The sequence below is a fragment of the Meles meles genome, chromosome 5 (genome assembly GCF_922984935.1).
Source record: "Meles meles chromosome 5, mMelMel3.1 paternal haplotype, whole genome shotgun sequence".
Classification (NCBI taxonomy): domain Eukaryota; kingdom Metazoa; phylum Chordata; class Mammalia; order Carnivora; family Mustelidae; genus Meles; species Meles meles.
The window spans coordinates 8,268,464-8,293,637 of record NC_060070.1 but is presented as its reverse complement, the minus strand read 5'-3'; the positions used below and the strand labels follow the sequence as shown (position 1 = coordinate 8,293,637).

General features: G+C 46.3%; 2 protein-coding genes and 2 non-coding genes across 5 annotated transcripts; 1 reads left to right on the top strand and 3 right to left on the bottom strand.

Moving 5' to 3' along the window:
• Nucleotides 1-305: 305 nt before the first annotated feature.
• Nucleotides 306-14,166, top strand: ACAT2 (acetyl-CoA acetyltransferase 2). Of its 2 annotated transcripts, none has more exons than XM_046005249.1 (9): nucleotides 306-459; nucleotides 1,009-1,143; nucleotides 2,861-2,979; nucleotides 3,861-3,978; nucleotides 10,209-10,352; nucleotides 11,209-11,331; nucleotides 12,529-12,683; nucleotides 13,216-13,326; nucleotides 13,769-14,166. In XM_046005249.1, exons 1-9 carry the CDS (start codon nucleotides 405-407, stop codon nucleotides 13,937-13,939), a joined length of 1,131 nt encoding a protein of 376 aa, XP_045861205.1. In that variant the 5' UTR covers nucleotides 306-404; the 3' UTR covers nucleotides 13,940-14,166. The 2 variants fall into 2 exon arrangements, with proteins under 2 accessions (XP_045861205.1, XP_045861204.1); XM_046005248.1 differs by having other exon boundaries at nucleotides 307-459; nucleotides 2,798-2,979.
• TCP1 (t-complex 1) lies at nucleotides 14,072-24,691 on the bottom strand. Its single transcript, XM_046005246.1, has 12 exons — nucleotides 24,444-24,691; nucleotides 23,470-23,555; nucleotides 23,152-23,280; nucleotides 21,156-21,253; nucleotides 20,659-20,769; nucleotides 20,169-20,350; nucleotides 19,660-19,786; nucleotides 16,127-16,302; nucleotides 15,622-15,745; nucleotides 15,127-15,319; nucleotides 14,833-14,996; nucleotides 14,072-14,368 (listed from the first exon to the last, which is right to left on the bottom strand). The coding sequence occupies exons 1-12, from the start codon at nucleotides 24,505-24,507 to the stop codon at nucleotides 14,152-14,154; spliced, it is 1,671 nt and encodes a 556-aa protein (XP_045861202.1). The 5' UTR covers nucleotides 24,508-24,691; the 3' UTR covers nucleotides 14,072-14,151.
• On the bottom strand, nucleotides 15,431-15,560 carry LOC123942931. Its single transcript, XR_006818553.1, has one exon. It is a non-coding gene; the product is annotated as a small nucleolar RNA SNORA20 (small nucleolar RNA).
• Nucleotides 20,856-20,993, bottom strand: LOC123942936. The gene has a single exon (XR_006818558.1). It is a non-coding gene; the product is annotated as a small nucleolar RNA SNORA29 (small nucleolar RNA).
• Nucleotides 24,692-25,174: the final 483 nt, after the last annotated feature.

Below are 25,174 nucleotides of genomic sequence, written 5' to 3'. Positions count from 1 at the left end.
AGGCCGCCGCTGTCCGGATTCGTACCCACATTCGCGCCAGTGGGATTCGAGTCCTGGCTTGAACGCGGGGTATGACACCCCCACTTTTCAATGACTCGAAAAACGCTAGGTTCAAAAAAACCCACCCCGCCCCCCAAAACAAAAACCAAGACAAAGTACAACACGAGCCTGAGGTGGTGGGGGAGCGGGGCCCGCGGGTCCGCCCACGGCTTCGGCCCCCACCCAGCCCGCCTCCTCCCCGGGTGCCCCGCCATCGCGCCTGCGCACTGGCGCCCGCGGAGACGGAGGCGGGGCAGCCTGCGGCTCCGCCCCCTGGAGCGGCCTGTGAGCGGCCGAGCACGGCTTTTCCTCACTCGCCCACAGCTCCAGACGGGCAGCAGCTCGAGAGGTGGTCCTGCGGCAGGATGAGTGCAAGCTCTGATCCCGTGGTCATCGTCTCGGCGGCGCGGACCGCCATAGGTAAGTGGCCGGCGTTGGCTCAGCCGCGAGGACCCCGGAACCTCTGGGACCTCCCGGAACCTCTGGGACCTCCCGGAACCGGCACCCCGAGCCTTCTCGGGCAGACCGGCCGGCCGATGGTCCCACCCCATCCTCGCCCAAGGTGCCACTCCGCCTCGCGTGCTCTGATTGGGTCCGCGGGTAGAACCACCGTGCCGCCCTGCCCTCCCATTGGCTGGTGAAGGGAGGCGCTCTCTTTCGAGTCCTCTGGTTGGCCAGCTCCTGGAGGAACCATGTCAGCCCTGTGGCCGCAGGGGTGGGGTCGCTGGTGGTCCGAGCAGGGCCGCGCTGCTGAATGGACGATTCCTGAGAACAGCCTCCCGGTGCTTAGTGCGGCAGAGATTTCAAAGGCTTGGGCGCGGGACTGTTTGCCCTTTGGTTAGGGAAGCGTGGGCCGACCCTGTCTGCTGGCGCTTAGGAAATGGATGCGAGGGTTTCTCGCGGGTCCGCTCCGTACCCGGACGAGCCGCCTGGGCGCCCTCGTCGCGCCCGCCTTCCCTTCTGCCCTAGGTTCCTTCAATGGTGCCTTAGCCGCTGTCCCTGTCCGTGACCTGGGCTCAGCTGTCATCAAAGAAGTCCTGAAGAGGGCCGCTGTGGCTCCCGAAGAGGTGTCGGAGGTCATATTTGGACACGTTTTGGCAGCAGGTAACTCCTCGGAGGTCAGGTTCATTGGCAGCAGCCCGCCAACACCCCGCTCACACCTTCCCCCTCCCGAAACTCAAGTGTTTAACTCCGGAGATAATCTCTGCTGGAATTCTTCCTGTCGCTGCCCTGCCATGCCCCTGTCGATAGCTTCTGTCCAGCTCGATACCCTGCGACTTTCCTAGGCCTTTCCTGATGAGCCCAGGCTAGACCACCGCCCTCCGCTGCCTTTTCATTTTTCTTCTTCTCCTTTTTTTTTTTTTTTTTTTTAAGAGTTTATTTATTTGACAGATCACAAGTAGGCAGAGAGGCAGATAGGGGGAGAGAGAGAGGGAAGCAGGCTCCCCGCTGAGTGGAGAGCCTGATGCGGGGCTCGATCCCAGGAGGCTGGGATCATGACCTGAGCTGAAGGCAGAGGCTTAACCCACTGAGCCACCGAGGCGCCCCTGCCTTTTCATTCTTTAGAACCAGGCCCATCCGAGAGTATACACAGCCCTCTATGTGCCCCTAAAGAGTCACACATTGAACAAAAGTGGATGAATTCCTCCTTCGTGTCCTGCACTGTGGCAGGTGCTGGGAATAGGACTCCAACAACACAGGTAAGGTCCGGGCCCTCAGGCCTGGTAAGGCTCACTTCCAGCTCCTCACAGGGCTATCAGTCCCTGGATGGGGGCAGGTGAGTCACCAGTCACCAGTCTTACTTCCCACTGAGTTTCTAGACCCTTGACCACTGACAATTCTTAGACAGTTATTAATAACTAGGTTCATGCTCAGGCAGCAGCATAAATTCTGATCCTGGTGGTAATTGGAAATGCTCACTTAAAACCAACTTTTGTCCTTACCCTGTCTGAGACCTGGCCCATTTTTGCATATATTCACTTTATAGTTTTGTAGTTCTAATTCCTGATTCTCCTTTCTCATATTGTCTTGAGGGGCCATAAAGTTGGAGCCTACCACTTTCTCATGACCCTCAAGGGCTTTAAAATATGTAATATCCTCAGACTGGCTGTCTTCAGCCCATATCCTCCTTCCTTCTCAGACCCATGATTTAGACTTACTCAGATGCCATAGAGTCCATCATGCTGGTTTCTCTATTCTCGCTTCCACATCTGTGCTCCCTAGTATCTCCACGTAATTATAAAACAAATAATAGCTATGTTCATTGAGGGCCTGCTGAATGCTGGGCCTTTCAAGCACTGGGCTTGGTGCTTTCACTGCTTTACTGAGTCCTGTCAGTAAGTGCATTGAATCGTATTATCTCTGTTTTGCAAATGAGTAAATGAGCTTTTGAGGGACACAGTTTGAAGTGCAGCTGGTATTTGAATCCTCATCTGTCCTGCTCCCTAAGCCTAGGTACCTTCCACAGTCTTGTTGAAAGATCACTGGAGGAACATTTCCTCCTTCTTATGATATTAATAACTTCCTTGTGGAAAAGAAAGCTTATATCCATAAGCACAGACTTATCCATATTCCGGGGCTAGACTGGCAGGTACAGAGCGGACACGGGCCTTTTTCTGTCTGGTTGGGAGTGTGGCTTGTTTCAGTTTGGCTGAGAAGTGACAGGAGCCCAGATGCTAATCTAATATCTGTGCACTTTCTTCTAAGTATTTTTCCCTTCTGTTTGATTGCTGAGCTGTCTCTGTGTTCCCTCTGCCAGGTTGCGGGCAGAATCCTGTTCGACAAGCCAGTATGAGTGCAGGAATCCCTTACTCTGTTCCAGCATGGAGCTGCCAGATGATCTGTGGGTCAGGTCTAAAAGCTGTGTGCCTTGCAGCACAGTCCATAGGGATAGGAGACTCCAGCATTGTGGTTGCAGGAGGCATGGAAAGTATGAGCAAGGTAAGGCCTCTGGAGAGATGGCTGTCACTGACCTCTTGCCAAGAGACTCACGTCCGTGCCATAGCAGAGTAAATGGACGCATAGCAGAACTGAAACCAAACAGTAAACACACAAAAAACCGGATTCAACCTTGGTCTCTATCTTGATGGTTTTATTTTTATATTTTTAAAGATTTTATTTATTTATTTGAGAGAGCAAGCAAGAGCATAAGCAAGGGGAACAAAAGGAGAGGGAGGAGCAGGCTCCCCACTGAGCAGGGAGCCTGACCCATCCATATTGTCAGATAGTCACATAGTCACAACAGCTCTTAGAGGGTAGGAGGTAGCATTCGGAGTTTACAGATCAGGAAACTGAGGCCCAGAGCCAGAATTCGAATACAGATCTTCTGACTCCCAAGTGTTTCCGTTCTATTGTAGCTGCTATTGAATTGGTAGGAGTTAAAAAGATCCCCACCTAGAAATCCCTTTCTATTAGTTAATTAGGTCACCTGATTATTGTCACTATAGGCATTATGTCTTTTGTCAGAGGAAGTTACACACTGTTAGCATCCTTTATGCCTTTAGATGAGCTCCTCATTTAACAGATAACTAGTTGCCTCTTTGCAAAGAATAAATGAGGTTCTTAAGAAATCAGAATGGAGAGATTTGGTGATAAATGGAAAGAGGGTAGGAAAGTAACAGCTTTTCAGGAGTAGAAATGATACAGTAGTCTGCTGATTCCAGGGGTCTCCAGGCCCCAGACCCTGGGTGGCCAGAACTGGGGAGAAGGGGCACAGGGGGTTTAGGTAAAGACTGAGGAGCCACTGGGTAGTTTTGAGTGGGATCCTAAGGACAGAGCTAGTGACTGACAATCCCAAATCCATTTGTATTTCTTGTTTCCAGGCTCCTCACTTGATTCATTTGAGGGCAGGAGTCAAGATGGGGGAAATGCCACTGACGGACAGCATCCTCTGTGATGGGCTTACCGATGCATTCCACAACTACCACATGGGCATGACAGGTAAGGCACACACGACTGAAAGCACATTGAGTGCGGGCGGGTTTCCAGAAGGTCCTATAACCACTGGCTTTGCAGGTGCTCTCTTCTTGAAGGGCAGGGACCGTTCCTGATCATTCTGTCTTTCTCTCATATAGAACGTAGAACTCAAGCACAGAAGGGACACTTCATTTTAGACATGAAGAAACAAGCCCTGAGACGTTACATGCCCTTGCTTAAATGTATGTGGCAATGGCTCTGGGTCCAGGAGCAGTGGAAATTGGTGGAAGTCCCATGAGAAAGTGGGGGAAAGAGCACGAATCAAAGCAGAGGGACCCCTGTGTGTTAGGCTGAGGCAGGGCGGCACGGAGCCGTGGGGAGCAGTGAGAAGCGTGGGCGTCTTGGCCACCGTGAGCGAGAGTGGCAGCAGGGGCGGTGGGAGAGTGTGACCACAGCCCAGCAGCCTCTGTGGGCGCCGTGCTGGGGTCTTCCTGGTTGTCAAGTCCAGGCCAGCGGTTCTCAAAGTGGGATACGACAGCCGACTGTCTCGATGTCACCTGAGGCTGTCACTGAAAATCCAGCTCCCGAGCCCTTTCCAAGGTGTTATAGGCTGAATTATGACCTTTGGGAAGTCCTGTGTTGAAGCCCAAATCCCAGGACCTCAGAACATGACTGAATTTGGAGTTAGGGCCTTTTAAGGAGTAATTAAGTTAAAGCGAGGTCTTTACCGTGGCCTCTAATGTCATCTAACTGGCAACCTTGTAAGAAGAGGATGGAATACAAGAGATGTGAGCCCGGGAGGAAGACCATGTGTGGATACGGCGACGAGGCAGCCGGGAGGAGTGAGGCCTCAAGAGGAAACAGACCTAAAAAAAAAAAAAATTTAAAAAAAAAAAAAAAATTAAAAAAAAAAAAAAGAGGAAACAGACCTGCTCACCGGGGACTTCTATTCTCCACAATATGAGAAAATAAGTTTCTGTTGCTTAAAAAAAAAAAAAAACAAAAACCTCAGGCTGCCATGATGTAGTAATTAATAGACTAGACTCCCTAATACAGACGAATATACAACTGGCCAAAATCTTTCAAGCTACTGTTTCAAATGTCGGCCACCAACAATCATGTAAGATTGAGATTCCTTTTTTTTTTTAAACCCTGCTGGGGCCCTTATTCAGGACCTTCAAGAACCCTCCATATTCCCACTCAAGGCTCAGCCTACAGCACCCCGCAGCTCGGATTCCTGCAGGCTCCTGGGGGGGGGGGGGTGTCTGGAACAATCCAAATTAACAACCACCTCCCACCCCCATTCTCTCTGGCTTTAGACAAAGGCTGTCAGTCCTGGGAAGATCCAGCATGTTCTCCACAGTGGTGTAGGCATCTCCAGTGGCTTGGCCTCAGGAGCAGGTTTCGGGGGGATGGGAACTGCCTTTTCACTGGCTCCTCCCCCTCTCTTGCTGGTACCTCCTCTGCACCTGGGGGGCTTGTTCTAACAAGGGTAGATGCATTCCTCCCACACAAACCGGTACCCAGCCCTTCCCCATGGAGCCCCCGTCTGATGCCTGTCCGCTTTTTCCTCCTGTCAGCCTTGGGAAACCCCCCCTTCTAGATTTATATGGAGGAGCGTGTTATGTTGTTCCTCCACTTCTGGTGTTCTGGCTCCCCAAGGACAAGGTACAGGGAATCCATCTGGAACGGTTCTGCCAACTGGGGCAGACCAGGATCTTGTGCTTCGGGCCAGTGCTGAGCCCTGAGGATCACTTGGGATGGAGTCATGTCAGAGCCACAGTCTGCCAAATGTTCTCAGTGTGCCCATGTCTGGATCTTGGCCCAGGGGAAGTAATAGACCCCAAGTCTGGACAGGATCTGAAATAGTTGAGAGGGATGTTGGGAAATTCCTGCTGGGGCATTGTGACCTCAGATTCCCTCTTTCTGCCCCACAAGATCCTGTGATGAGGAAGGGACGGGTTAACAGAGCACCTCGCTTTCCCCTACCCAGGGCAATTTCTTGCTGTTCTTCTGGGGTCCTCTCCCCAGGGGACCACTCTAGAGCTCCCCTGGGTAAGAAGGGGGGTTTTACCCATGCCAGCCCCGCCTCTACCTCAAATGCAGTCAGTTGCAAGACAGATTCTTCTTCTTCTTCTTTTTTTTTAGTAGGCTCCACACCCAGCATGGAGCCCAAGGTGGGGCTTAAACTCTTGACCCTGAGATTAAGACCTGAGCTGAGATCAAGAGTCGGATGCTTAACCAACCAGGTGCTGCAAGATTCTTGAAAGAAGGGAAAACCCCACTGTCACTGAGTTTCTATCTGGCGGGGAGGGTGGCCACTGAACCGGGGAGGCAGAGGTCAGAGTTTGGAGCTGCTGAGATGCCTAGAGTTTGTGGGGCAGAGACTGGACAGAAGGGAGCTAGGAAAGGAGCTCCGGAAATCTCCGTAAGGGTCCCCTCAACTCTTGGGTCAAATACTCAGCTGTGTAGGACAGCACCCTACAAGGTCTAGTAGAAACAGCTGCTAGACAGTTGTTAATTGATTATTTGGAGACCTAGGAGTTCTGACCATGCAGAGTAGAAACTTTACTGAACCCACTGGACACTCTACTGACATCTCAAAAAACCCACAGTTAAGGGGCAGGGGCACTCTAGCCCCAGAGTAAGGATGACGCTAGACCCAAACTAATAAGCTTAAAAAATAAACTTCAAAAGGATCCAGAGGATCTGCTAGTATGTTACTGGGAACAAAATTCAGTATACTTGCTAAGGATAACAAAATCCAGATGTTCAACAGTATCTACATATCTAATACACTACAGTATAGCAACTGTAATGTCCAGCATGCTATAAGAAATTTCTAGACATTTACACAAGTCGGAAAATGTAGCCTATAACCAGGAGAAAAAAATGGTCAGTGGAAACTGATCCCTGCAATGACAGACACTGGAATCAGCAGACAAGGTGCTGTTTACCTGTGCTTAAGCATGTAAAGGAAGACATAGGGGAAATCTCAGCAGTAAAAGGGGAGCCAGGTGAAAATAGAACTGCAAAGCCCACAATCTGAGATGAGAGTCTCACTGGTTGGCCCTCAGGGGAGACTGGAAGTAGAAGACAGACTCAGTCAATTTACAGATAGAGTAGGTCTTACAACCTGAAGAACACAGGGAACAAAGATGGAAAAAAAAATAGAGCCTCAGTGACCTCCGAAGCAAAATACGGACTAGGAGTCTCGGAAGAAAGAGATAGGAAGCAGAGAGAATATGAAAGAAGTAAGAGCTGAAAATGTCCAAATTTTGTGAAAAACACAATTCAAAGACCAAGTCTTGGAAGAAAATCAGCAGCCCCAGGGCGGTCTCATACATCGAGGCATAAAGTGGTCCAACTACTTTGTAAAAGATTGGACAGTTTCTTTACCAAAGACCCATGAAAACACGATCACTGAAAACTTTGCACGAGCAAGCTCATAGCAGCTTTATTCATTAGAGCCAAGACCTAGAAATGGCTCAGAGATCCATCAACAGGAGAATGTGTAACAAACAGTTCTGTATTCTTACCACAGAATAGCACTCAGCAAGAGAAAGGAACAGACTTTAAGTGATCAGCGTAACGGTATGAGGTATGAATAAATACGATAAACAGAATGTTGAGCAAAAGACACTAAGTTGCATTTATAATTTATGCTGAAAGAAATCAAAACATTTGTTTTAAGGAGGGTGAGATAGGTAAGGGGCATGTGAGAACTTCCTGGGTGATGGAAATATTACATATGTGGGATATGTGCTTGCATGGATTTGTCAGAACTCATTGAATTACACACTTCAGGTTTTTGTTTTTCACTCTGTATAGGTTTTACCTTAAAAAAGGAAAAAAACTAAACAAGTACTGAGCTCTAGTTACAATGTTTGCTTTTCCCAGTTTTGTGGGACAGCTCATTCTGAAACTCTCTTGTGTGTATTATAGTTTCAAGCAGATGAGTGAATATATTGAGGCTAACGGGAGCCAGATTTCTCACTACTGTAGAAGGGAGTTCAAGTATGGCAAGGGGAAGCGTGCCCTTGTGGCGTGAGAATTGTATGCCGAGACATCAGTGTGAATGTGTAGTCCTGAATTACGTGTATAGAACTCCCTGCTAAACAGGCACGGAAACGGTGACATGCCAGGCACAGTGAGCAGTCCTAACACCCAGATCTTTGTTTCTAAATACTTTCTCCACTAAAGGGAACTAAGGTTCCTTTGAGAAGTGGTTCATTCCAGGCTGGGACAAGTAAGTCTCTTCCCTAGCACGGCCTGTGGTGGTGGCAGCCATCTCCCGCTTGGCATCATGGCTGCCCTCGGACCTTGGATCGTTAAAAAAGAGGCCCAAGAGGGGGGCTTGGGTGGCTCAGTCTGTGAAGCATTTGCCCTTGGCTCCGATCACTATTCCAGAGTCCTGGGATCGAGCCCCATGTCCGGCTTCCTTCTAAGAGGGGAGTCTGCTTCTCCCTCTGTCCCTCACCCTGCTCATGTTCTGACTCTTTCTCAAGTAAATAAATAAAATCTTTAAAATTAAAAAAAAAAAAAAAAGAAATGACCAAGAAGTTCACTGGGCACCCGTCAGACCAATATGTCAAAGTTAAGTGCAGCAGGTGGAAACCCAGAGGCACTGACAGTAGGACACACAGAATGTTCAGGGACCAGATCTTGACGCCCAGCTCTGGTTCCGGGAGCAGCCGGAAGACAAAGCCTGCGCTGCCCAGTGGCTCCCGGAAGTTCCTCGTCCAATAATGACAGTAATGGGTTATATGATTTGTTAAATGAAGTGAAAATATTTGAATCCATACTGATGTCAAGACGATAAATGGAGAGAGGGAAAAGCTCTTTATAGTAGATGCCAGAACAAGGAAGGCTGGAGTTGGAAAATCGTGAATGCGAAGAGAAGCGGGTGAAGTTGGGTGAGGAAGACATTTCTTCGCAGTGTCAAAATAACTTCCCCCGACTTCCTGATTAATTATAAATGGAGGGGCGTCTGGGTGGCTCAGTCGGTTATGCGTCTGCCTTCGGCTCAGGTCATGATCTCAGGGTCCTGGGATGGAGCCCTGCATCTGGCTCCCTGCTCGGCTCAGCAGGGACCCTGCTCCTGCCTTTCCCACTGCCCCTCCCTTGTTTGTGCTCCCTCTCTTGCTTGCTTTCTCTCAAATAAAATCTTCAAAAAAATTATAAATGGAAAAGTAGTAACTTTACAGTGCAGAGAGACTTTAACCAAGTGATCAAAGCTCGCATCACCTGAGATAAACCAATGAGATTCACTGAGATGGTCAGGTCAGTGGGATACATGCTTTTCAGCAAAACCTTAATCTGATCTTGAGGAGACCTCAAACGTAAATTGGAGACGTTTGATAAAAGAGCTGTTCCCTTCAAGAGTATCAAGGTAAAGAAACACAAAGATAGTGTGAGGAACTGTTCTCAGTAAAAGGACACTGACGAGATGGACAGTGAAGTGATCCTGGAGTGAACATACAAATGAGCCACGAAGGACATCACTGCCACACCAGGTGAAGCTGACAATGGACCAAGAATTAAACAGTAGGATTGTGTAAGTGTTAAATTTCCTGATTTTGAGAGCTGTGCTCATGTAAGAAAATGGCCACTTGGGGGAAAGATACAGTGAAATTAAAAATTGGGGGATAAAGAGCCATGATTATAACTTTTTCTCAGATGGTTCAGAGAGAGAATGATGACGTGAAAGGGGCAAAAATACAAACAGTTGGTGGATCTGCGTAAAGGAAATTTCTGAAAGTTTACAGTTCCGTAGGAAAAGAGAAGGCAGGAAGGAAGCAAAGAAAGCAAATGACTTCTTAAGAGTCCCTGCAGCTTTCCCAAATTCATCGCCAGTGGGAGGCCAGAACCATCTCAGACTGTCATTGGGCCTGCTTGGGGCGCGGGAGCGCGGGGGGGTGGGCAGTGCTGGGTTACAGGTGAAAAACTTGAGCTGCTTCTTTTTTTTTTTAAGATTTATTTATTTATTTATTAATATTTTATTTACTTGACACAGAGAGAGATCACAAGTAGGCAGAGAGGCAGGCAGAGAGAGAGGAGGAAGCAGGCTCCCTGCTGAGCAGAGAGCCCGGCCCGATGCGGGGCTCGATCCTAGGACCCTGAGATCATGACCTGAGCCAAAGGCAGAGGCTTTAACCCACTGAGCCACCCAGGCACCCCAAAACTTGAGCTTCTAAAAGCCAGTTCCTGAAAATGCTTATCTTTTGCTTTATTATTACTATTTTCTTTCACAGCTGAAAATGTAGCCAAAAAATGGCAAGTGAGCAGAGAAGATCAGGACAAGTATGCAGTTCTGTCCCAGAACAGGACCGAGAATGCACAGAAAGCTGGCTATTTCGACAAAGAGATTATACCAGTTTTTGTATCTTCTAGAAAAGGTGAGTATATAGACTACAATGGTTTGAACATTGACGTACCTATTTATAGATAAGAGTGATCCAAAAAATAATATACAGGAATGTTTATACATCGTGTCTTAGGTCTTTCAGGTTGCAAAGAAAAGGTTGATCCTGGGTACGTCTGAAAATGGCGGGCTGGGAGCCATGTTTATCGGGTGCTGGAGGGTGAGAACATGGGGCACTGTGTCGGCTCTGAGCACTCCTGGTCCCAGAGTGTCCACCCTGGTCTGTAGACAGAGCAGGTTTTGTGTGAGAAACTGGAGCATTGGCTCATGGTTGTTAGGTGGCAACAGCTGACCTTTTGCCCCTACAGGCTAAATCTCCTCAGAATCGAACACCTACTACTTCCTCTATATGTCTGCATACAGTTCGTATTTCTTGAGTGAGGGTGCATGTTTTTGGGTCCTTTGCTGTTATCTCATATGGAATGTTCCGGTCAAAGATCTCTTACTGATCAACTGTTGTGTTACCAGTAACTGTCATTGCTTATGTCCATCCTTTTGAGACGGGGTTTGACGTTCCCCGATTCCGTCCATTGTAACCAGCTAAGTCTTAGGCCCCACACCTTTGCCACCTTTTGCACAGAGAACTGCCTTCCTCAGAAAGGGCTGTGGATGTGGAAAACACTCGAAGTATCTCATGAGGACCATGCTTATAAAATCTGGGAACATGCAACTCGTATTATGTGTACTTTCCTGTTGGAATGAAAGTATTTTTCAGTAAACCTTCTTTCCAGGTTTGAAGCCTCATGCATCATGTCTGAGGACTGCACCAGTCCTGCACACTCACTGCCGTCTTGGGACTAATCTTGGTTCATTCATTTTCCTTTGCTCAGGTCTCACTGAAGTGAAAACAGATGAGTTTCCTCGCCATGGGAGCAACATAGAAGGCGTATCTAAGTTAAAGCCGTACTTTCTTACAGATGGGACAGGAACAGTCACCGCAGCTAATGCTTCAGGTTTGAGTTCCCAAAGGGCAGTTGAGGGGATCCATCTTCTGCTAGGCCTACCACACTGATGCCTTTTTCATTTCATTTATTATTTATATGCCAATTGTGCTAAGACCTTTAGTTGCTTGAAGGGAAGATGTAGTTTCTCTATATTTGATCATTACTAGCATTGCCCTATTTTTTTTTAAAGATTTTATTTATTTATTTGACACAGAGAGAGACAGAGATCACAAGTAGGCCGAGATGCAGGCAGAGAGAGGGAAGCAGGCTCGCCGCTGAGCAGAGAGCCCGATTCGGGGCTCGATCCCAGGACCCTGAGATCAGAACCAGAGCTGAAGGCGGAGACTTAAACCACTGAGCCACCCAGGTGCCCCTCGCATCGTCCTATTTTTGACTTAACTTATAAAGAATGGACTTGACTTCCCAACATCCGAACTAGACATATAGATGAAAAGCAAATTAGGGAACCACAGAGTTTGATCTTATCTCTCGATGCTTTTCCAGAACTGGAAACTCCCGAAGCCTTATATGAGAGCGAGGCTATTTCTTTTTTGTTTTGTTTTGTTTTTTGGGAAGATTTTATTTATTTGACAGAGAGAGATAGAGACAGCGAGAGGGAACAGGAGCAGGGGGAGTGGGCGAGGGGAGAAGCAGGCTTCCTGCAGAGCAGGGAGCCTGATGCAGGGCTCAATCCCAGGACCCCAGGATGATGACCTTAGCTGAAGGCAGATGCTTACCCGACTGAGCCACCCAGGTCCCCTGAGCAAGGCTATTTCTTCTTTTTTTCATTACTCTTCCCTCCCCCAGTCTTTCGATCTTTCCACTTTCCTCGGTTAAAATGTTCTGTAGTCGGTTATGTCGTATTACCAAACTTAGCATTTCTAATTACACTAGAAAATAGGAATTATGGGGGCACCTGGGTGGCTCAGTCAGTTATGCACCTGCCTTCAGCTCGGGTCACGATCTGAGTCCCCGGATCGAGCCTCATGTCAGGCTCCTTGCCCCATGGGGAGCCAGCTTCTCCCGCTCCCCCTGCTTGTGCACGGTCGCTGTCAAATAAAATCTTAAAAAAAAAGAAAAAAAAAAGTCATGATGGCAGATGATGTGTGCAGAGTAATTGAACACGCGTCTTCGGGTGCTTGAGAAAGTGGGCACAGGTCTAGAACTCGGCGAGCATTTCAAGAGTGAGGACGTTCGTATTTCCAGGAATAAGTGACGGCGCCGCCGCCGTGGTGCTAATGAGGAAGTCGGAGGCCGCTAGCCGAGGGCTCGCACCCTTAGCCCAGATCGTTTCCTGGTCACAAGTAGGCGTGGAGCCTTCCATTATGGGCACAGGACCAGTTCCAGCGATAAAGCAAGCCGTGAGTTTGACTCTCAATGTTGGCACCCGTTCTTTGTTGGAAGAACGAACGTCTTTGGGACCGGAACCCCACGCTGTAATTCACTCTTCAGTCCGCCTTCCCAAACCTTGGCTCAGATCCTCCACCCCAAAATGCCAAGGTTGAGCTTTTGTTTATTCCTCTCAGATTTCATTTTCTTTCCCCCCTTTACGAAAAAGTTTCCCCATCAGTCACCAGTGAGCTTTTATCACTGTATCTCTGGTCTGCTTCCCCGCCACAAAGAACAGCCAAGAACATTTGAATCATGCTCTTTAGCAGAACCCATACATCACCTATAGATCATCTCACCCGCACGTATTATTGCTTCAAAACTTTGATTCCCAGAGGGATTTTTCTCCACGTCTTAGAATGGCATCCTGGGCTCATGGAGGAACCCTTCATGGAGGAGAACCCTTCATAGGTCCTGCAGTGTCACCTAGCACACGTTCTAGTGTCTTATGAGGAGGCGGCCACGTGGGTGTTGAGACCTCTATTCCATTAATCTTTCCCTTAGGTTGCAAAAGCAGGCTGGTCCCTGGAGGACGTGGATGTATTTGAGATCAACGAAGCCTTTGCAGCCGTCTCTGTGGCAATAACTAAAGAACTTGGATTAAACCCAGAGAAGGTAAACCTGAGCGAGCCCTCCAGAGGACGGCTAGCAGATGTGTTTGCAGTGCAAATCTGATCATAAACAGCAAACCCCAGGCACACAGCTCTGTAGCGTGGCAGGCAGTGGCCATACTGTTACTGGGCAGACACTGGGAAGCTCCACTGGGACTCAGGAGTTATTTTATTGCTTCCCAGGGTGAAACCCCTGGACTCTCTTCATTTACTTCTGTCCCAGGGCAGCCTTGACTTTTCTGAGCTAGTAAGGTAGTCAGGGTGGACGTCACAGGGTATCAAGTTCCTAAGCAGTTAAAATGAAAGTGGAACTTGAAAGGATAGTTTACTGGTGTAATGTTAAAAGGGAAAAGATAATTTAGATAAAAGATAATTTTAAAAGATAAAAGATAATTTTTACTCTATGTCACAGAATAAACGGTATATATCTATCTCTTTCCCCTTAGGTCAACATTCAAGGAGGGGCTATAGCCTTGGGCCATCCTCTTGGAGCATCTGGCTGTCGGATTCTTGTTACCCTGTTACACACGATGGAACGGATGGGTGGACACCGTGGTGTTGCTGCCTTGTGCATTGGGGGTGGGATGGGCATAGCAATGTGTGTTCAGAGAGGATGAAATTAACAATTAATCTAAACACAACTGGAACTTAACCTCCTTTTAAACTAGTATGGTACTAAATTACAGCATGTGAGATCATAGGACCAACCAAAGTGAGGATGGAAACCATCCTTCATAAGAACCCAAGGCTTGACAGTTTACTTTTTTAATGTGTAATACTCAACAAGAGAATTGCATCCAACATTGTTATAAATAAAGGGTAAAGCAGATCAATCATCAAGGGCTCCCGAGTGAACGGCATCTTCGTAACCTCCATGCTTGTCATCTTTGCTCTCAGGGTGTAATTTGATGAGATCATCAATTCGAAGAATGGTAATTGCAGCTTCTGTTGCAAACTTCAAACTCTTCACTTTCACTATGGTTGGCTCGAACACCCCTGCTTGCTTGTTGTCTCGGGGTTTACCATTAACCAAATCAAGACCAATCCTGCAATTTAGAAAAAACTATTCAATGGCTTCTTATATAATGTACACCTATCCCATTCCAGTCTGGCCACTCCTCTCACATGTTCACCTTGGGAAATGTTGGGACCTTACGGTAGACCCCTTAAGACTACGGTAGCTGATTACCAATAATGAGAAGTACTGAAAGAGTTGCAGAAAGGTTAGAGGATAGTGAAGACACTGTTTCAAACATCATTTAACATCTTAAACAGGGACTGCTTAAGAAGATTCAGATCACCCCAAAACAATCCCCCCTGCATCTGTGGGACCCTTGTACAGGTATTACCCAGAGAAGCAGGAAGAGATCTGGGAGTCAGAGGTGCTAACTAAAATACACCCATGCAAATATAATCACTAGCTATCATCTTTCTGGAGTTTAAAACAAAGTTAACTACCACACAGGATACACAGATGACCATGAAAGAGACAAGGAAATTGTATGCTTACCATTTTAGATTTTTGCGTTCTGGATTAACCTGAGCCTCATTGTGGAAAGCTCTTAACTTTGCAACCAGATCTGTGGAGTCCTGGGCAGCGTTAACTGCCAGTGTGTTCGGAATAACAAGAAGTGATCTGGCAAACTCCGCAATAGCAAGCTGTTCCCTGGACCCCTGGGAAGAAAGACAATGCACTGTCCACAAAACCCATAGCAGCAGCGCAGGTCTCAAGGGCATAGTAACCAAATGCCAAAGATGGGGTCCCAGGCCCTTCCTGAAAAAGCATGTTATTAGATGTTCTTACCATGCTGGTTGCGTAGTTCTCAAGGTATATGGAAAGGGCTGCTTCTACAGCGCCCCCACCTGGAACCACGGATTTTGACTCCAAAACTCTCTTCACCACACAAAGAGCATCATGTAAAGAGCGCTCCATCTCGTCACACATGAAGTCATTTGCCCCACGTAAGATAATTGATGCAGATGTGCGAGCCTTAGTGCTATTAAAAAAAACAAGTTTTGTATCAGTTCTTATATAAAATAAATCTACATACAAATTCACCGGAAGCACCTTAACTGAATCCTGCTCACAGTTCATTCAGACACAGAAGCAGTGTCTGGGCCGGGCAGAAGAGATGAAATGGCCACTCCATCTCCATTGACCGCGGCCTAACATTGTTCTCTCCCATGCGTATAACCGCTCCTATCACTGCAAGACTAGAGCAGCAAATCAATGGGAAGGCCATCTACTTCTACTCATCAATGAAATCCGTACAGCTTTGTAATTTAGAAAGCAGCTTACTTTTTGACCAAGATCAGCTCATCATCACAAATTCTCTCCTGTACCACCTCTTCTGCTTGCCCCAACATCGAAGCTTCAAAAGTTTCTTCTCCTTCCAAATTGGCCAGGGTTGACAGAACCGTTGCTATTAAAATAATGACAAAGATCTGTAAGTACCGTTTTCCCATGAACGTTTTCATACCTGGTCTTAAATTCAGAAACATTTTTGACAGAAGTAATACACAGACGCATGTTTAAGGTTTACAGTCGGGCATCAGACAAACCACTGTCCTTTCATCCTGACACGGAACTATGTCATTTTGAGGTAAAGAAATTCAGCAGAACTTTTCCAGTAACATGAAAAGTGACTTCATAAGATCTCTCTCGTCGCGCGAAGTGTTAAGGGAGTAAAAAGAAAGAACTGGGTGTTTCTGAAGCTGCTTAGTGAGGACATTCCAGCGTGAAGACACACACTGGTACCTATGGTGAGGTGACACACCACAGCTGGAGCCAGCAGAGGCCCTACCTCCAGAAGCTTTAGCGATGCGCTTAAGGTCCCTTTTTAAAACTCTTCTGACTGCCATAGCGCCTGTCTCCACAAAATACTTCAGGCACATGTCATCGATTCCACCGGTGGTTAGAATAACATTGGCACCGGTAGCCAGGATCTTCTGGATCCGCTCCTTGGTGATATCGGATTCTCTACAGAGAAATGATAACCCAAAGTCATCTTCTATGTTGTTTATTGAGTTCTAACTTCCACTAAGTACTTCCCACAAAATAAATGCACATTACATCATTCTTCCCCTTCTGTGGCCAAAATTTACATCAATTTACAGAAAAGTTCAAAAATTTAAAATTACCACTTGTGCCCTCCACCCCAATGGAAGTTCCTAAAAACTGTGGTTAGAAAGGAAACAGTGACCCTGTCTCTAGGGATCTGGCAGGTAAACACTCAACCATGCTCTGGACAAGAGTTACTACAATGGAATGCAGAGATGGTGAGAGGTCAGATTCCAGCCTGCAAGGTGGCACGAGGAAAGCCTGAAGGCCCGGAGTTAAGAAGGCTGCAGCACTGAAAGGGCCAGTAGGACCAGAAAATGGAAAACCTTTTGTAGGGATGCTAGTATATGGACTGCTAACAAGTTTAGTGTTTTTAAATAAGAGTATTATCAAATCGGTGTCTTCAAAAGGATCCCCTGACATCAGGGTGGAGACTGCACTGGAAAGCTGGAGGAATGAAGCAAAGAGGAAGTAACTTGGAGATCGAAGACCCTGTCTGATGAGAACAGATGGTCTGAACAGAAGACTCAGTTTATGGCCAAGGTGATAGAGTCAGCCAATAACTCCTGTAGTAAAATGGTTCAGGATGACAAAGAATTCAGTTTTTGAAAGCATCCTTCACGTGAGCTGCCAGGAGGCAGGCAGACACAGGGACGGAAACCATAAGCAAGCTATGGGGAAGGGAAACAGATCTGAAAAAGGCAAAATACACATCACTGAAACCATCTCACTTACCATTCAAAGAATTTTTAAAGTAGAATGAATTCAAGAGGACCCTCAAATTAACCTTCCCGTGCATACTGAGCTAGATGCCACACTGCGGGCAGGAGCTGTGAAGCCAAGCACATCCTTGGGGCTCCGCCTTTGAAGCTTAGAAAGTCTGGGTCCTACAAACACACACAAAAACTGTGCTAAGGCCCAGGAAGATCAAGCGGAGGAACTCATGGCAGAACAGAAATTAGACAGATGGAGAAAGAAAAGCTTTTCTGAGAGCCTGACCTGCTAAAGAGTAAGTAAAAAATTAACCAGTCAAAACCAGTAGGCAGAGGGTACATCACAGTGCAGGGAAGAACATTACTAAGGACCAGTGGGAATCTAGCTCCAGGTGTGGCCAGACCACAGAGAAAAAAAACATCGAAGAAATTAAAAAATGTGTTCCAGAGCAATGGGAAACCTACAAAAAGCTCTGCCCTTGGAAGTGATGAGGTCGTTATAGCTGCTGCATGGAAAATAGTCTGGGAGAGGGGGCAAGAGTGAAAACCAGGTGGCCGGCTTGGCTGCCCCAACAACAGTGGGCAGGAGAATGGAAAGTAGATGAATTTAAGATTTAATTTGATGATAAAAATCAAGTGGTTTTAAATGAGAGATTAGAAGAGAAAAAGGCACGAGGTAAAAAGAGGAGTTAAGAATATTTCCTAGTTTTCTCCAAGGGTCCTCATCACTAAAGTGGCACAAGTAGATTTATGTTCAGTTTTAAACACCGACTCTGCGATGCATAAAGTGTTCATAGGTGTTCGAAGCTCTGAGAAACAGATTTGAAGTTTCCAGAAACTTCTACAGAAATATAGTTCCAGAAACTATACAGAAATAGTATCTGCAGTCCTAGAAGTGATAAGGAGTTATCCCAGGGACAGCAGGGCAGAGCCCGGGGCTGCCCAGGCATACAAATACCAAGGGGGCAGTACCACAATGCCAAGGCCATCTCTTCAAGTGTTTCAAGAAGAGAGTAGTCACTAGCTTGATGATGGTCAAATGAAGACTCAAAGTGTCTAGTTTTCTAGAATTTTACCCCAGGGACCACTAGTGGCCTTAGCAAATGGTCCTCTAGTGGAGAACGGACTAGAACTGAGGAGGAGATGAGAAATAAAATACCAGCAAACCGTTTTTGTGTAAAAAACTTGGGACATCCAGCTGTGAAGAGATGGGGAAGGCTGGAGAGTAAGTGGAGCAGGATGTGAGCAGGAGCCTTTTATCTGTGGTTAAGAGAGCTACAAAGTGGCTGCAAGTAGAATGTAGAAAAAGAATGAGAAGTGGAATTAGTAACTGGAGATGCAGCCTGAGTACACTTACACTAGAGGGACTGGCCTTTGGTGACGGAAAGGATACTTTGTTTCCTGGGAAGAAAAAAGTACATATGCAGATCTAAAGGAGAGAACCACATCTTGACAAAGATTTCTTGTAGGTTTGGGTGAGTTACTGTGTTTTATTTTTTAACAAAACCACCTATCCATTAGAATATGTGAACACATGGGTCCAGTGGAAGCGAGCAGTCAAACTGAACTCTAGCTCTCTAGCATGCTCACCGTCAGCAACTAGGTAGCATCCCCGAGCAGCTGGCACACGGCAAGCATTCAATCAACACTACGCTGTTCATCTGAGAAATTACGTTTGTGGATATATCTTCAATGTTAATCACGCATCAAATCAAAATTTTCAGCGAAGCTATATCACCAAATCTATCTTAAAATACCAAGTCACCACCGCTTTCTAACTTTCCAGAGAAGGTTTGACTTTGGTAAAAATTAAGTTTTCGGGACACTTAGGTGGCTCAGTCGGTTAAGCGTGTGCCTACTTTGCCTCAGGTCATGATCCTAGGGTCCTGGGACTGAGTTCCACTTTGGGCTGCTTGCTCAGCAGTAAGCCTGCTTCTCCCTCTGCCTCTCCCCTATACTCATTCCCCCTCCCCAAATAAATAAAAATTAATTTTTCAAGTCCTCCAAGACACCCACACTTAAATAATCCCACTGCGGGAAACCTGGGTGGCTCAGTGGGTTAAAGCCTCTGCCTTCCGCTCAGACGATGATCCCAGGGTCCTGGGATCGAGCCCCGCACTGGGCTCTCTGCTCAGCGGGGAGCCTGCTTCCCTTCCTCTCTCTCTCTGCCTACCTCTCTGCCTACTTGTGATCTCTGTCAAACAAATAAATAAAATCTTAAAAAAAAAAATAATAATCCCACCGTGTCATCACCATCCTCTGCTACCTGGCAGCTGGTTGATTACTTGCTGTTATCTAGAAGTGTAACATTCCTTGTTTTTATTTTTTAAAGACTGCACAAGCAGGGGGAGGGGCAGAGGGACTGGCAGACTCCCTGCTGAGCGCAGAGCCCATCATGGGACTCCATCTCAGGACTGAGATCTCCACCCAAGTCCACGTCAGATGTTTAACTCACTGAGCCACCCAGGGGCCCCACTCCTTGTTTTTAGTATACTTTTTTTAAATTGTCACCTGCTCTAACGGAAGTATAATTTACAAACACCTCTTTCAAAGGTCAACATACCTCTGTCTAATCTGGTCCAGTTTCTCAGGGTCCGTAATAACCACCTGTACACCAAGCTTCATTTTTGTTTTCTGCAGGCTGAAGTCAAGGCAAGCAATTTTTGCATTGACTATTCTCTTGGTCATGCCTATAATTGAACACATTAAATTCCTTTATAAGAACTGTAACAATGTTACATTTGATAAAATACAACTATTCTTATAGCATAATGAAAGTAGTAAGATGTTAAATTATACCATCTCTAAAGAGAGATAAATTTACATTTTTATTACATTTAACCTTACAAATTTTTATGGCCTCTACCTTTCCTTAACTTGCATTTTGCCCAAGTTTTATGTGCTTACGTTACACAAGCGAAACTGAAAACCTGGATGTATACTTTCCTTTTCCCCTGGGCTTTCCTAAAGAACAGTAAGTGCTGGTCTTGCATAGATCACCTAAAGGACGTATATAGTACACAGTCTATAAAAAACCAATTTTAACCTTTAGTATCAAATTCTAGGCCTTACCCTGGGATCCCACCACACAGTTGAGTGCATAGCCACTGATGAGCATACTCTCCGTCTGACTTCTCCCATGGGCTTTGAGAATGTTAACGGAATTGACTGGGTAGCGAGGCTGGCCTCTTACATCTGTGTATTTCACCGCAAGGACAGCATCTACTACCATATTGGCGAAGAAATCACCATTTCTAAACCAAGAGTTAAGGAGAACAAGAACATGGAGTGGATAACGGGTGCACACAAAAATCAAGGGAATTCAAAGGCACTTCCTTTCAGCAATCTCATCAAAGAAACAAGCATTAATTATACTTTCAAAATGCTGGAATACTATTTATCATTGCTTGCAATTCGTATTACTGTGACACTTTATTATTATCTCTCCCCCTAAAAAAGCAAAGGAAGCAAACAATTTCAATACAGTATCACTCAGGACAAAAACTAACCAAGATCTTACTTTCAAAAAAGGCTAAACTTGATTGAACCATCACAAGGATACATTCCAATGATTTTGGAAGACATCGACGTCTTAGCAGCATTGATCAGGCAATCTCTTCCAAGTTCATCTGTGTTAATAATTAGATTTTCACTGATGTATCGCACTGCCTCCCTGTTTGAAGTGTGTAGGAGAAAACACTTTTAAGTTCACTACTCAAACTTTTTTGTTTTATCACTGTGTCAAAATGTCTTACACACAATTTTCTGTTTGGCCATTTCATATAGGAGGAGGACACAATAAATCCTCCCTCTTCAGATCATGGCAATTTTATCTATCCCACAAGCATAGCCAACAAAATCTATTATTGGGAGAAAATGTGGTAGTCAAATGGGAAAAAACAAAAAACAAACCACCAGCCCTACTTCTTACTTCAAATATTATTATTAAAACAGCACTTTTTCAAAATAAAATTTAGTCATTAACAAGATTTAAAGAACACTGTTTACAACTATAACATCACATAATGTAAAATTTCCTCTGAATGCAAACAATCTTACTTGCAAGCAAGCCGATAGCCACTAATAACTGATGTGGGATGAATTTTCTGTTTGACCAGTTCATCTGCATTTTTAAGAAGTTCGGCTGCAATAATAACCTGTAGAGAAAATATTCATTGCTCTTGGTCTGACAGCACGTGCAATGCGTATGTAAAAACAACACAAAAATGATCAGCTATTATCAACCAGAATGCTGCTGATGGTGGATAACTGGTTACTGGGAATCTGGAAAAAAAAACTGTATATTTGTTTTCGTTTATGAGAGGGAGAGAGAATCTTAAGTAGGCTCCACACACAGCATGGAGCTGACATGGGCCTTGATCTCGTAACCCTGAGATCATGACCTGGGTCAATTAACCGACTGTGCCACCCAGATGCCCTGTACACGTACACAGTACTTTACATGCAAATGGTCAAAGGCTGATAGCCAGAAAAGTGTTCTGGCTTACAAACCAGTTCTGTGGAACAACAGTAGAGAACTACACATCCACTACCTTTAAATATTAAGTGCGCAACAGAAACCAACGGAAGACTCTACTCCTCCTATAACCTATACTATTTTAGATTATTATTTGGCTTATTTTAAAAACCATCCTTCTATGTAGTGTGTGTACACAAACACACGAATATTACTAAGCCATCAAAAAGGAAAATCTTGGGGGCACCTGGGTGGCTCAGTGTGTTAAAGCCCCTGCCTTCAGCTCAGGTCATGATCCTGGGGTCCTGGGACTGAGCCCTGCATCAGGCTCTCTGCTCAGCGGGGAGCCTGCTTCTCCCTCTCTGCCTACTTGTGATCTGTCAAATAAATAAATAAAATCTTAAAAAAAAAAAAAAAAAGAAAAAGGAAATCTTACGGACAAGGACATGGATGGAATCAAAGGGTATTATGCTAAGCCAAATAGCTCAGTCAGAGAAAGGCAATTATATGATTTCACTCATATGGAATTTAAGAAACAAAAACAGGATCACAGGGGAAGGGAGGTTAAAACAAAGTAAGATGACAAAGAGAGGGCGACAAACTATAAAGACTCAATCTTAGGAAACAGGGTTGCTGGAGAGGAGGTGGTGGGTGGAAGGGGTAACTGGGGGATGGGCATTAGGAGGGCACGTGATGTGATGAGCACTGGGGGTTACATGCAACTGATGAATCACTGAACTCTACCTCTGAAACAAGTAATATACTATGTGTTAACAGAATTCAAAAAATCATTCTTCTAAAGACATTAACAAATCAAAAACTCTGATCTGGGGAAATTATAATCACTTTATTTTTAATATTGTGAACAAGTTACTTAGAAACTGTATTTGTCATTTCAGAAGAAGTAGATTCCGTTTTTTTTATGGTTTGGAGTTTAATCTAGAAATATAAACATTTCCTCCACAAACTACTGCCTGTGCCTTTAGAGCAAACTATTATTTGTTCCTTACCAAATAATAGTGTTTCTATACTACAAAACACACTACATTAGTTTGCTGGATGCTCTCTGAGAAGTTTGTATGTTATTGTTCACATTTACTTTTTTGCACTCCTGTTTTGAACTCACGAGACTGCCTATCAGCATTTGGCATAAAAACATCTTTGAAAATTAAAAAAAAAAAAAAAAAAAAGCCAGTAATATTCTTCCCCTAGCTAGTTATAAAGAAAAGAATTTTTAGGACATCTGGGTTTCACGTAATGGCAGGAGAAAACAAAACTTTTTTTTTTTTTTACCGAGGAGCCTGAACACAGGACCCTGAGATCAAGAGACAGATACTTAACTTACTGAGCCACCCAGGTGACACAGAAAAAAAAACTTAAAAAACAAAAAACCACAACCCCTCTGTATGTGATATATGAATATTTTTGTAGCTGAAAAACTCAGGAAACTTTTCTCCCTCTTAAGCATGTAGCTTATTTCTGACTCAGAAACAAATGACTTACTTAGGGCTTCACTTTATCGAAGTTTAATTTTAGGAAAACCACCTACAGCCGCCCACCAGATGGCAAACTACCTACCACTGAGGTGGTCCCATCGCCCACTTCTTTGTCTTGCAGATCAGCTAGTTCACAAAGAACTTTAGCTGCAGGATGTTCTACCTCCAACAACTTCAAGATGGTTGCACCGTCATTAGTAATAGTGACATCCTAGGAAATTTGCAGGGAAGAAAAAAAGACAACACAATCACTGGCAACCACAGGGCATCTCTTAAGTTAACAGAAACCCATCATCACCTTCACTACACCTTCCAGTACTAGCACTGGGATAAAAACAGAGAATTCACTAAATGTTTAAGCACTGCTTTTTCCTTTAAAGTAACAAACAGGTGTACTCACACCAATATCATCCACCAACATTTTATCCAAGCCAACTGGACCAAGAGAGCTTTTTACAATATTGGCAATGGAAGCTGCAGCCATAACTGTAGAAATGAGAAAAAAAAAAAAAAAAGTTAAATCCACTGCTCCAAATGACAGCCATTCCAGCTTAAAGTAAGTAAATGACATCCAACAGCCTCCGGATTTTCCAAATCTACGAATCTATCCCAGTTACTTAAAAATAAGATGGACAGACATCCATAACGTCAAGGTATACGCGCTCTCAAGAGGTTCAACAACAACAAATGTCTTAATTCGTAACGTTTGTTAGGATAAACTCATCTTAAGTACCACTCAGGCTAACGTCCAACCGAAATTTCCTCATCCAACTTCACTGTAAAAACCTGTCAGCGATGGGTGGGGTCAGAATGGGAACTGGACACGGAGCACCGGTATCTACTGCAGGATCTAACCAGTGGGGTACAACGGGCAAGTCATCTGGATCGCGGCCATTCGCTCATCGGTAAAATGAGCACTTAGGACCAGTCTTTTCTGGGTAATGGTCCTAAAACGCGGCGCAAAGGTGGAGATACACGCTCCTGCTAGTTAGAATCGAACCTAAAGAGGCGCAGGGCACCCGGACCAAAGGGGACGCGAGGCGTGACCGGCACGTGTCGCTGCGGGGAGCTGGCTCTCCAGGCCCGGGAGCGCTTTTCCAGTTCCAGCGCCTGGGCATCCCCGGCCAACCACGCGCAGCGGGACAGATCCCCAAACCTACAAAAACTCTCCGGAATTCCTCGCCAGCGGGGAGAGGGCGCCGTCGCCCCGCCCCGAAGCGGCGAGACCCGCGCGGTCGGACCCCGGGCCCTCTCCTGAGAGAGAAAGGGAAGGCGCTGCGCCGCAGCCGCGGCCCGAGCCGGGCGGGGACCCGCAGCACCCTGGGCTCGGCCCCGCACCGCCGTGGGCTCGACCCACGCCTCGTTCGTCCTTACCGTTCTGGGAGCGGATCGCCTCCCCAGTGCTGCGGTCTCCGAACACCGACAAAGGCCCCTCCATCTTCGCGGCGGGGTACACGTCGAGTTTCACTCTCACCGCGGAAAACCAGTGTTTTGGTCCGGAGGCCGGGTGGCGGCTACAACGGCGGCGGCGGCTACGGCGTGGAACGGGCCCGACCAAGGCCGCGAAGACTGCTGGGAACACCGCTCCCCCGGCCCGGCCGCGAGGCAGGGCGGGAAGGAAAGGAGAGGTGGTGGGGGAAGCGAGCGGCGCGGAAGAGCAGGAAGTGAGGCTCCCAGAGAGGGCGGAGTCAGCATTTTCGCCCAATTAGAGAACGAATAAGAAGGGCGCGAAGGCAGGAGAACGGAAGTCAGGGTCTTGCACTGGAGAAGGAAGGAGGTGCTCGGTGAAGCTTCTCCTCCCCTCGTCCAGGCGCGGGGTGCGCGTGCGCCTTTGCATATTCTAGTGCCTTCTAGAAAAGGGGGACGGTAGGGCGGAGTTTGGAGTTGGGATGTGACGAGAGAGGGCGGGCCCTTCACGGGAAAGCTGGGCCTCTGAGCGAGTTCCATGTGTTTGCTTTTTTTTTTTTGAAGATTTTATTCATTTATTTATTTGACAGAGAAAGATCACAAGCAGGCAGAGAGGCAGGCAGAGAGAGAGGAGGAAGCAGGCTCCCTGCCGAGCAGAGAGCCCGATGCGGGACTCGATCCCAGGACCCTGAGATCAT